General features: G+C 43.1%; 1 protein-coding gene across 1 annotated transcript in view; it reads left to right on the plus strand.

Annotated features, from left to right (window-relative positions):
• The window catches only part of PLLP (plasmolipin), a 30,782-nt gene that overhangs the window by 10,052 nt on the left and 7,372 nt on the right, over positions 1-13,358 (plus strand). The window contains exon 2 of the mRNA XM_026714478.2: positions 5,543-5,716. Coding sequence (XP_026570263.2) covers positions 5,543-5,716 — 174 coding nt within the window. The remainder of the gene's footprint in view (positions 1-5,542; positions 5,717-13,358) is intronic.

Consider the following 13,358-nt stretch of genomic DNA (forward strand, 5'->3'; position numbering starts at 1 on the left):
TGAACTACTCAAAATACCCGCTGTCAGTTCTCCAGATAAATACAAATCCGTTCATTCGGATGGGCATTTTTTTTCCTTGTCAGAAACCAGCCCAAACGTTGCAAATTGTACTTACGTGACTGCAGAATGCTGCAACCGGTCATAAAAGTTGCCATGTGGTTGTATGACCATGGACAGGTGGTGCAGCAATTTATGATGGCTGGGGTTTTGCTTTACAGCAGGGGTGGGATTCTACTGGTTTGGCCCGTTTCAAGTTAAGGTTAGAGTTCCGGCGTTCATTTGGCCCCGCCTACCCACCCCTGTCCTAGTCTGTCGGTTCTTTCCGTGTTTTGCAGCTCAGCTGATTAGCACTGTGCCACGCCTCAGCTGTTTTACTCACCGGGGCTGAAAATGGGTTGTTCTTAAAACGCTGCACGCTCACTGAATCAGTTGCTACAAGGGTTGAATCCCAGCACCGCTTTACAGCTTGTAAACTTATTCTGCTTTAGACACTATAAATGCCAGTGGCCTTTAAGCGATGGTCATAAGTGGAGGAATAATACCTGCATATTTATTTCCTTGTATTCTGAAACCTCTTTCCGTGTGCTACTCGATCTGTGCTTGCCTGACATTTTCTAACCTGTATTTCCCACCGAAGAGCAATTTGGCTTTCACCTCTCGTAGCGTTTCATAATCCATGGAGGAAACAAAAGACGGCAAGGCGGAAGAAAGAGGAAAGACAAAGAAATAAATCTGAAAGCAAGTGGGCCAGGAGGAGAGCTGCAGCTTTCAAGCAAAGACTTGAGGATTAGCCGTTAAATGAAGCATGAAAGGGAAAGGAGTTTCTCTCCGCTTGTTCTCACCAAACTGAAAGTCCAAAGTGCCTGAGGGCAGGACCAGAAGCAACTGGTGGAATGTCATTCAAGAGAGATTCAACCTGGAACTAAGGAGAAATTTCCGGTCAGTGAGAACAATTAACCAGTGGAATGACTTGCCACCAGAAATTGTGGGTGTTCCATCACTGGAGGCTTTCAAGAAGAGACTGGACAACCATTTGCCTGAAATGGTATAGGGTCTCCTGCTTGAGCAAGGGGTTGGACTAGAAGACCTCCAAGGTCCCTTCCAGCTCCTCTCCTCTCCTCTCCCTCTTCTTGTTATTCTATGTTTTATGTTTTATGAGCATTTGCTAATTCGAATAAAGTCTCCTAACCATGAATCACTCTTGCTCTGTTAAAGTTTTTATCTGCTGTGGGGGTTTGTTTAAAGATAGATGAGTTTAATGTGTTTCAGAGTCATCGGATATGGGATGGATGGCAAATATATTTTATAAAGTAAATGAACAAGCAAATAGCTGTATTTTTAGACCTCCAAGGTTGTCCTACCGTCAGCCTACTATGGACCTTGCTGAAGGCAAAATACCTTGGAGGAAGACCCAGCATCCTGTTTTCGGTGGCCTTTTGGGTTGCAGATTTTATATATATGTAAATTATAGTAACGTTCAGTGCAAATACAGATAATAAGGAAACGGGAAGGGGGGGAAACGAAGTGAGAAATAAAGGGGAAAAAAATGATTTCCAACTTTTTTTTCAGTGCGATAAAATACTAAAGAGAATTACTGCCTCGACTTTTTACTTTTACGTACTCAGGGGTTAGTTTGGGACAGGGGTACCTGTGAGGAAGGAATATGGGGGCATTAAAAAATAAGTCCGGGTTATGACTGCAACCGCAGGACCAAAATCCCACCCTATTGTGCATGTATCATTGTGATGTACTATACATAGAATAGCTTGGAGGTTCAATTGCGCGGTCACATCTTGTCTAGACACACCAAAGACATAACCCACTAATAAACACAGAGTTGGAGGTGACTATAGTCTAGATCAGGGGTGTCCAACCTTGGCAACTTTAAGGCTAGTGGAGTTCTACTCCCAGAAGTCTATGCTGGCTGAGGAATTCTGGGAATGGAAGTCCACAAGTTTTAAAATGGCCAAGGTTGGACACCCCTGGTCTAAAAGCTATACTTGATATCACAGGCCTGTTTTCCACCAAGATCTTAAGACAGACCATGACTGTGAGCCCAGAGAACAAGGATTAACAACTTGGACATGCTATATATATTTTTTGCCTCCATCCAATCATTGTTCTTTCACGGAAACGTCTCAGCTGGATTCCTAGTTAACACTCCCTCCTACTGGGCACGATTTGATCTCTTCCCAGAGCAGTGGAGAGGAATTTCCATCCTGCTCCATGGAACTGGACATCTAGTCCTCAGACCCTGTTTTTCTTGGCAGCCTCCCACCCCACAGTCCCTATGTCCAACTGTAGTCTCGTGGCTTGGTTTGTAGAAGAGCAGTGCAAAATGGAAGGGCACTTTGTGCGAGGTTCCTAAGCATCTAAGTCATGGCAGCCATGTCAATAATTCAGAGACCACTAATCAATAGAAGAGAATCTGTGTAACTGTGGGATCCCTGGTCTGTAGGCAAACAAAAGAGCATCAAGGCCGCCCCCCCCCCAGTTATCTTCCTCCTCCTCCTCCTCTTCGTCCTCTTCTTCCATCACTTCCCCTTCTCATTCTCCTCTACTTCCACAATTCCTACTCCCTTTTGACCGCCGATGATGTTCCCTAGTTGTGTCAAGAAACGTCTGTAGGAAAACAACCAAGCTTACAGAGCATCAAGGACCCCACAGTTCTCCCCCTCCTCTGCAAAAAAGGGTAGAATTGAACTCCACCCATCTTCTGGGAGTTGAAGTCCACCCATGTTCAAGGGGCCAAGGTTAAGAAACGCTTCTTCAGACCGTCTCGAATTATTTTTTTTTTTGTGGGTTGCTTTTTGTTCTGCTCCTAACAAAAATGGGAGTTTAGAGGGAAGAACACCAACAAATGTTCTAAAATAAAATTCTAAATAAAATAAAAGTCCACATGTGGTGGACTTGTCCTCATGCATGAAAATTTTGGCAAAAAAAATTAGAATTTGGATAGAGGAAATAACAAAGCAGAAAGGACAATTCAAACCGGATATTTTTTTTTTACTAGGCATGCTAGAACCAATTGTGAAGAAGCACCAATATTTGATTTTGCATATTGTAACAGCAGCTGGAATAAGTTTTGCTCAAAATTGGAAGTTGGCTACGACCCCTTCAGAAAACATGATAATCAATAACATACACGAATGTGCCGAGATGGATAGACTAACTGAACTGCTAAAAGATAATCAGGACAGTGAATATTACAAAACATGGGATACCTGGTACGACTGGCTAAAGAAATGGTGATATCCGATGACCCAGTAACATTTTGAAAATAAGGGTGACGTGTAAATAAATGTAAATAATCTATATGTATGCATATATAGAGCTTAAAAGGACGAAGGAGTTTTTATGACGATGTATAACACACTATCAGAAGGAAAGTACAAGTGTATCTATTGCTCAAACAATGCTGTAAAATGTACATATATGTTTTTAATTTTACAAACTTTGAATGAATATATTTAAAAAAAATAAAATAAATAAAATAAAATTCTCCCTTTTTCTTCCCCTTTCTGGAAAAATGAAATGTTACCCAATTCTTTTTTTCCCACTGGAAAAAAATTCTCTCATCTAGAGCGATGCCAGTGTGGGAACCTGGGCTCAATTAAGAGCTGTGTGTGTGTGTGTGTGTGTGTGTGTGTGTGTGTGTGTGCTGTAATTTTCATCTCCTAAACAAATGATCTTTTTTTTTAAAAAAAAATGCTTGTACTTCATCTGTTCTGGGAGCCGCTGGGAGCATTTGTGTTGAGTCAAACAATGTCTCTTTGGCAGCTGTGTGGCTGGCTTGTGGCTGCAACTGAGCGAGAGCTTTGTAGGACATAGAATGCTGGGGCTGGAAGGGACCTTGGAGGTCATCTAGTCCAACCCCCTGCTTAAGGCAGGAGACCTAATACTATCCTGGTCAAATAGTTGCCCCCATTTTTATTTTTATTTTGCCATGGCTGCATCTCTCCTGTCGAAGCTTCATGACAGCCTGACATTCGCCAAGGATGTGGGGGAAAGATTGGAATGTAAGGTGGAAGAAGGGCGGGATGGAAGCCCAGCCTAGCCTTGTGTGAGAAGCTTCTGCCAGCCAAGGTCAACCATCTGGATGCAGAGGTGGCCACCGAGAACCTGTTTCCTAAACAATATAGAAGCACCGGATTGGACATTTACAGATAACCGCGGCATGGCCGGGGGGAGGAAGAGGGAGTTTTACTTTGCATTGTTTGCGTGGGAAAATCTCAGATTCAGCTTCGCAACTTCTGCAATCTCTGAAGCTTCAGCAAAAGTATGTAGTCTTGGCAAAAAACATGTGGCCAGGGGTCTTTGTTTACTAGGTGACTGAGTGGGATGGTCGACACTTTCTTTGCAAAACCTCCAGTGAGGGAGCTCCCGCAACTTCTAGAAGCAAGCTGTCCTGGGGCTTGATTTTTCTCACGGTCAGGAAATTCCTCCTTAGCCCTGGGTTGCACCTCTCTTTGACAAGCTTTCATCCCTTGTTTCAAGGGGTTTGGAGAAGAGGTTGACCCTCTCTTGCCTGTGGCAGCCCCTCAAGTATATGAAGGCTGCTGTCATGTCACACTTGAGTCCTTCTCTTCCATAGGCTAGGCGTGCCAAGAGATTTACTGAGTTTCAGCAATTGCTGAAAAGTTTTGGTTTTTTTTTCTCAGGGTTGAATACAAGTGGTTTTCAATTAGAAATAAAAATAGAATCTTTTCTTTAATAAAACAGTCAATTTTGCCATCTCCACCAATTCCACCATTCATTCCTCTATTAGGGGAAAGAATGGTATGGAATGGAATAGAGATAGAGAGGAATAGAATAGAATGGAATGGAATGGAATGGAATGGAATAGAATAGAATAGAATGGAATGGAATGGAATAGAATAGAATAGAATAGAATAGAATGGAATGGAATGGAATGGAATGGAATGGAATGGAATGGAATGGAATGGAATGGAATGGAATAGAATAGTTGGGATGAAGAATATAATAAGATAGAATAGAACAGAATAGATTATTGGGATGAAGAATAGAATAGGAATAGAATAGAATAGAATAGGAAGAGAGTAGAGTAGAATAAGAAAGGAATAGGATAGACTAGACTAGAGTAGAGTAGACTAGACTAGAATATTGGTATGAAGGATAGAATAGAATATTGGGATGCAGAATAGAATAGAATAAATTTTATTGTCATTTTGAACGTACACTAATTGGCATACATTAAAAATGAAATTTCGTTGCATACAGCTCTTAGAGGACTTATGAGAACCCAAATTGTTGGGGGCAAGAGGCTGACTCTGTAAACCGCTTAGAGAGGACTGTAAAGCACTATAAAGTGGTATATAAGTCTAAGTGCTATTGCTATTGTTATTAAAGAGTCACCACCTCCAATTTTACATTGCATGAACATGACAAAATAACTAAATAACTGAATAAATACAAGATGATGTATATACTCACATATATGACACTAATGCATATAGCCTAAAGAAGATAGTGATCAGATCCCAGGGCGAGTGTGACCTTCTTCTTCTTGTGTTTTGCACAGGTGCTGGGCTGCTTGGTGTGGGCCCTGATTGCGGACACGTACTACCAACCCTACCCGTCCTACGGCTGGGTGATGTTTGTAGCTATCTTCTTCTGGATGGTGACGGTCATTCTTTTTGTGATGTACCTGTTTCAGCTTCAGTTGAAATTCTACATGATCCCTTGGCCTATTGTGGTGAGTGTGGAAGGCTGGGGAAAATATATAATTTAGGCTTCCTCCCAGGGGACCTGGGCTGAACTGGAATACCTTTCACATTTGGGGGTGTAACGATGGGAGTTGGGTTAGCTTTGAGGTCCTTGTGTGGTGTCAGATCTCCTGACCTTTCCCGGGTTACCTTGACTCCTCATCTTGACTTGGCTAAAACTTCTCCAAAGTGGCTTTGTTAGCTTAAGATCTTTATTGCAGAGAATAAAACTACACCAAGAGTTGATTGTCTACTGGCTGTAAGAAGATGTACATTATTTTTCCATCCTTGGGAATTTAAACTCCAAGTTTCTTACAAATTATTGGATACTCGGTGGCCTTCAAATCTAGGGGACAAGTCTATTGGTGGCTTCTAGCTGCTCCCTCCGGGCATGGAACAGTTCACTCTAGGTATTGGGTGCACAAGAGCCTGAATAGGAAAGGAAGACAAACTTGATAGCAATAGCCCTTAGACCTATATACCGCTTTACGGTGCTTTTCCTCTCTAAGCAGTTTGCAGAATCAGCCTCTTGCCCCCAATGATCTGGGTCCTCCTTTTACCCATCTTGGAAGGATGGAAGGCTGAGTCAAGGATTGAACTTCTGGCAGTGGGCAGAGTCAGCCTGCAATATTGCATTCTAACCACTGCTCCACCATGGCTCTCCCTCCCTCCCTTCTTCCCTACTTTCCTTAGCACTTAAATTTATATACTGCTTCACAGTGCTTTCCAGCCCTCTCTAAGCGGTTTACAGAGTCAGCCTCTTGCCCCCAACAATCTGGCTCCTCATTTTAACCACCTTGGAAGGATGGAAGGCTGAGTCAACCTTCAGCTGGTCAGGATTGAACTCCTGGCAGTGGGCAGAGTTTACCTGCAATACTGCATTCTTAACCACTTACGCCACCACGGCTCTTAGATAGATATAGAGATGGATGGATGGATGGGTAGGTGGATGTATAGATAGATAGATATAGATAAACAGATAGATGATAGATAGATAGAGAAGAGAGAGACAGACAGACAGATAGATAGCAATAGCCCTTAGACTTATATACTGCTTCACAGTGCTTCACAGCTCTCTCTAAGCAGTTTACAGAGTCAGCGTATTTCCCGCAATGATCTGGGTCCCCATTTTACCCACCTCAGAAGGACGGAAGGCTGAGTCAACCTTGAGCCAGTCAGAATCGAACTGCTGGCAGTGGGCAGTGAGTTAGCCCTGCAGTGCTGCATTCTAACCACTGCGCCACCACGGCTCTTTTTGGTGTGTGTATTGATTCTTAGCTGCTTCTGATAGGTTACCATGAAAGGTTGAAATGCTGGTTCCGAAGACTCACGTCTGTTTTCAGGTTCCCGAGCCAGGTAGTTATTTTAAGTTTACATAAAAGCGATCTTTTGCCTGGGAATCTCTGACCTCACCTGAAGCCTAACATGTAACTGTAGTTAGCAGTAGACCTTAAAGCTGTAGTTTTTTTGGCCTAATCACCCCCCCAAAGGAAAAAAAATAAGGTGGGAGGTAAAGAAGAGGAATATTTCACATCCCTATCAGAGAGTCTGTCATGTACAGTTAGTCCTTGACTCATGACCGGTGGTCTAACAACCATTCAAAGTTACAATGGCCTCAGAAAGGGGGCTTTTCAGCATGTCTGGCTGTAATAAAATGTTGCCCCCCCCTCTCCTGCAGTCATATGAACATGATGTGGGTGCTTAGCAATCTGTTTACACCAATAATTGGTTGGTGTAAAGTACCCCATGATTATGTGGACATTTGCAAACTTCTCTGCTGGCTTCCCCAGAAAGTCATTGGGGAAGCCAGCAGGAACGGTTGAAAGTTGATACTGTTGTCTACTTAGGAGACTCCCTCATCTCTGGGAGCTGGCTAGAAGAGCTCCCACTGAGGGGAGCTGAACTTCCCTGGCGGCTTGCAGAAACAGAACTCAAAACCCGAAATCCAAGGTCCGTTCCTGCAGCCTGCCGGGGCGGTTCTTTCCCTTGCGCAGAGGGGAGCTGGACTCTGCTGGCAGCTCTTTCTCTCTGTCCACTTAACAACCCGAGAGATCTTTTAAGGATCACAATCGTGAGTGCTGGGATTGCAGTTGTTGAGCAAAGCATCCATGTGAGCATCTCACAAAGTGACCGTTGGGCTTAATGACCGAGATCTTGGTCCCGTTGGTGCTTGTATCTCAAAGACTACCCACAGGATAAAAGAAAATTCAAGAGAATAGCAAGGAATAAGTCCACCTCGTTGCTTCTATCTTCAATGACGTGTTATCCCAGGGCATCTTGCGAGAGCCTCTACAATAAATGCACGTGTCTCATCCCTTCTCAAAAGATCTTATTCTCTTGAAGCTCTTCTGAGAGCTGAAATGCTCCTTCAGCTTTGAAGAATGGCATCTGGCATCTGGAGAGGTCCAGACCGATCCCTTGATTTCTCCAGCTAGGGTGACTCACCCTGTGAGATGCTGCTGGTCAAAGGCCAATATGCACCAGGCGTGGAACTCAGTTCCTGCACGGATTTCATTTTCTGCACTCACAACTTATGGTGAGCCGTGACATCCCTGAATGAACTTTGCCCAGCACCCTTAGCCACAAAAAAAAAAAAAACCTTCGTATTTGTGGCAAGTCACTACTTGAGTAATTTGTTCAAACAGGTTGGGTAAATAGAGCCAATACTGAGCTAGATGAAATAGGCTTATGCCTTGATTGTTCCCTAAATGAATCATGCCTTCAATTTTGTCCCTTTTCTTCTGCTTTAAATCATAAGACCGAGGAAATGCATTTTAAATCATAATTTAACAGATTTACAGAGTTGGTCATCTAGTCCAACCCCCTGCCCAAGCAGGAGACCCTACACCATTTCTGACAAATGACAGTCCAGTCTCTTCTTGAAAGCCTCCAGTGATGAAGCTCCCACAACTTCCGAAGGCAAGGTGCTTTTGAATAATGTCCCCAAAGGTGCTTTCAACTGGATTTTCTTGCTTTTTCTCTGAAGACATTTCGCTTCTCCTCCAAGAAGCTTCTTCAGCTCTGACTGGATGGTGGGGAATGGAAGGATTTATATTCCTTGCAGACAGCTGGTCATTTGCATCCTTTTTGCAAGTCCAGTTCCGCCTGAAAAAAAGCACCTTTGGGACTGCCATGACCTGGAGGGCTGAGACTCTCTACAGACTTTTAGCTATAACATTTGGGATGAACACCCTTGGAATGGTGTGGGAATAGGGAATGGGTTTCCAGAGGAAAAAATCGCAGACTACAGGCACCATTTACACCACTCAGGTGACCCTGAGGACACAGAAAAACCTCCAAGTGGCCTCAACAACCCTCTAAAAGGATGCAAATGACCAGCTGTCTTCAAGGAGTTTAAATCCTTCCCTTCCCCACCATTCAGTCAGAGCTGAAGAAGCTTCTTGGATGAGAAGCGAAACATCTTCAAAGAAAAAACAAGGGAGTCCAGTTGCCTCCTGAAAAAGCACCTTTGGGACAACCGTGACCTGAGAATTTCTACAGATTTTTATTATAAGTTTTTAAAAGCAAAGAACATAGGAGAGTTGGAAGAGACCCCAGAGGTCTTCTACTTCAGCCCCCTACTCAAGCGAAGGATTGTCTGGAAAACCAATCCAGACAAATGGCTGTCCAGTCATTAAAACCTTACAGTGATGGAGCCCCCATAACCCCTGAAGACAAGCTGTTCCACTGATTAATTGTTCTCACCTTTATGACATTTCTTCTTATTTCTGAGTGGCTTTTGAGATTATCTTGGTATTCCAACTAAGCAGAATAATGACTCACTATTCAAATAGTCTTCTTGCTGTTATCACCCAAAAGGATAAGTTTTATTGGTTGCTTAACAGGGAGGTAGACAGCATATAAAGAGATTATCAGTCCTTCTGTGATTAATATTTCACTTGTGCACACACCCTACACCCATACAATGAAAGAAGAGCCACATTGTGTTCACAAATAAGAAAAGCTTGTGAGAAACTTGGCTTTTAGATGTTGGTAAGAAAAACCCTTCCTTGGGAATTAACCTTCCTGGACTGAGGCACATCTTATTTTTGTACATGCTGTGGCCTGAGTTCTATTTTGGGTTTAATTGTGATTTTACAGAACTGGCTGTTTAAGGAAGCTTTTTGGGTTTGCACCGGCTTTCTCATAAGTGTAACCAGACTGTACATTCATTATTTTTAATTCCAACGCAATTGTTCTGAAGGTGGTTTCCAAAAGGCAACTGGACTTGCTTATTTTTTTTTCCCCCTTGAAAACATTTCACTTCTCATCTTTAAGCTTCCTCAGTTCTTCTTTCAATTCAGAAGCTTCTTGGATGAGAAGTGAAACATTTTCAAGGGAGGAAAAAAACCCCAAAAAGTCCAATTGCCTTTTGAAAAAGCTCCTTTGGGGCAACCATGATCTGGATGATTGAGAAGCTCCATAGATGCTTGCAACACAGAGAATTGCTCAAATTCGGTCTAGCTAGGAAAAAAATTGGTCATGCTACAGTACAGAGGTGGGATTCAGCCGGTTCTGACTGGTTCTGGAGAACTGGTCGTGGGAATGTTGAGTAGTTCGGAGAACCGGCTAATCCCACTTCTGACTGGCCCCACCAACCCCATCTCTTCTCTGCCTCCCATCGAGTCCCAGCTGATCGGCTGGGTCTCCTTTGGTTGCCCTGCACAGGAGAACAGAACTGGAAAGCAGGCTAGTGGGGTGGGGAGGGAAGGGGGATTTTGCAGTATCCTTCCCCTGCCACGCCCACCAAGCCATGCCCACCAAGCAACACCGCACCCACCAAGTCACATCCACAGAACCAGTAGTAAAAGTTTTTGAATCCCACCACTGCTACCATAACAGAAATTGGGGTCAGCGTTCCAGGTAACACACCCATAGGAAGCAGATCTTGGAGGCAGGAAAATTCCTCAAAGAGCAATCGATTGGATACATCATATTGGCACAACTGGGGAAAGCCAACTCTGAAAGTGCCTGTAGCTTTCACCTAATTAAAAAGTAAATGTTCCCCCTTTTTCCAAAGTCACTGGTCACGCCGTCCAATCAAGGTGCTGGCTGGTTGCTTGGTTACTTCACTCCTCCCCTGGCCAGCCACTTGTTGGGATGTTCTTGGTTCCCACAGGAAAACTTTTCTTGTTCTGGCTACAAAACCGCATCTCGCTATTTTTTCCCCCTCCTTTCCCTTTCTTCTGCTGTGTGGCAACCCTGAAGCCCCCAAGATGGCTTCAGCCAGGTTCACTTCAGGGTTGACAATGGGGTTTCCATTCCATCTCCATCTATAGCTCCAATTCAGAGTCCTCACCCCCAGCACTTAAGAGTCCCATCTCATGTGTCCTAGAGTGGCCAACAACCGCCTCTCCATTTCTGGTGGCCTTGCCCTGGGTGCCGGACAGTAATAGTGCTGCTTTTGTTACCCTTCTCTAAGCTGAAAGGGCAGTGCTGACTGGCAAGTCAGAGAAATACGGCTTGTTTCAGCCAGAAAACATCCCACGTCACCACCGTGGGGCAGCTATTTAAAAAAAAAAATGTGACCAATCACCACTGAATGGGTCGCTTACAGAATACAGAATAACAAACCTGGAAGGGACCTGGAGGTCTTAAAAGTCCAAACCTCCTGCTCTTGTTTTGCTTTCTACGTTGTTTCTTTGAATGGTGGCTCTGCTCCCAGGAATGACTGCATCAATCATGTTTAGATAATGGGAAACCAGCATACTGTAAAAGAAAGCACCACCGTGGAGCATTAGGGCTGAGTAGGCTGGCAAAAAAAAACAAAAAACCTAGAAATGTTATGTTCAGGAACGCCAATGAAGCCCTTGCCTGCAACTCATTAAAGCAGCTGCATCTTCTTACAGGTTCCCTGGCTGCAGAAATTTGCCCCAAACAGCTGGGGGATCCCAGAAAAAAAAAAAAAAGCGTTTTAGGGAGTTGTAGCTAAGGGTTGCCTTTCCACTCTTGTGCATGTCATTTCACTTGTCGGTGTCATATTCCGTGGCTCCAGGTCTCATGCCTTGAAAATAAGATGAATAGCTGCACCTCATCCCATCGTTCACCTTCTGCATTTGGCTGCCCTGTCAGTCGACACTAAAATATGACTTGCTTTATATAGTACATCTGTTGACTCAATTCTTCTCTTCGTTTGGATGAGCAGTTCTCTGCAACCCAGGCTCTTGAAAATCCCCCATTTTATTTACATCTTCTCCCTGTGTGGCAGAAGTGACCCAGAAGTGCCTTCACTGATCTGAAAGTGAATCTAATTTTTAGTATCTCCTATAATACCTGTTTTTCCTCTCCTCTTTGAAAAGGAAGATTTCCTACAGGTTAAAGCAACTAACCAGGATGGGCATCCACTAGTGAGTGTCCTTGTGATCCAAGCAAAGTTTTTTTGTCTTTTTCCAAAAGCAGGATGACGAACTGTTTAAGGATGTATGAGACATAGTGGCTCAGTGGTTAGAATGCAGTATTGCAGGCTAATTCTGCTCACTGCCAACAGTTCGATCCTGACCAAAGGCTGAAGGTGTCAAGCATCCAGAAGGTATCCATGATATCAATCCCTCCGAAACGTTATCTGTCCAATTGATTTATTAGGAACAGATCTGGCATGTTCAAAAGCAATTTCCCAAGGGAAAGCTTTTGTTGTGCGTTACACAGAATCCACTTTCTCTCTTCCCACTTCTACACTTCATAAATCAATGAGAACCAATTAACTGCAACTGGAAATTCTTAAGATGACACACAGAATAACCTTGAACTTTTCAACTCCTCTAACTCTCTAAAAATAAATATGTGGCAGTTGAATTTCAAAGCTGACACAAGGTAGACTCAGCCTTCCATCTTTCCGAGGTGGGTAAAATGAGGATTCAGATTGTTGTGGGGTGAGTCTCTTTATTGCTCAAAGAGGGCTGTAAAACATTGTGAAGTGATATATAAGCCTAAGTGCTATTGCTATTGCAATATAACGTTAAATAGGTGAGAGATGAAAGAGGAAGCCAATTTGTCAGTATAACCTATTGTATTCCACCAAAAATAAAACTGGGTCTTATATTAATTTTTGCTCCAAAAGATGCAGTAGGGCTTATTTTCTGGTTAGGCCTTATTTTCAGGAAAATATGGATAAATGCACCCATCTAGTTGATGATCTTAACTAGGGCTTATTTTGGGATAGAGCTTAATTAAGAGTGTCCCGTAAAATCATGATAGGGCTTATTTTCCAGTTAGGTCTTATTATCAGAAAACACGGTGTTTTTTTTAATCAAAAAGGAAGTGGAGAGAGCAAATTGGATGAGTAAATAGAGTTGTAAACATAAACTATGAGCCTGTTTCACAAGGGTGGGAGATATATTTATTTATCAGTATTCAACTAGGGGGAACAATTCATGTGTATGTTTTTTTTCTCTTTCTTTCTTGTATGTACTATGTTTTTATTTTATATGTTGTTTAGCTCTTTTTTGTATTTTTTCCTTTCTTTTTGGACTTTGTATTTTTTTAACATTGCAAATAAAATAATGAAAAAGAAAAAAAGAAACTGGGGCCAGCAAGGCTAAAACTTGGGCTGAGAGCCTTGGCCAAGACCCAGTCCAGAATCTTAAAGAGATTTTCACCTCAGGATCCCATGGTTCTCTCCTCTCTTCTCTCCCA

This window comes from Pseudonaja textilis, chromosome 11, assembly GCF_049901715.1.
Source record: "Pseudonaja textilis isolate UNSWEBS1 chromosome 11, rPseTex1.2, whole genome shotgun sequence".
Taxonomy (NCBI): domain Eukaryota; kingdom Metazoa; phylum Chordata; class Lepidosauria; order Squamata; family Elapidae; genus Pseudonaja; species Pseudonaja textilis.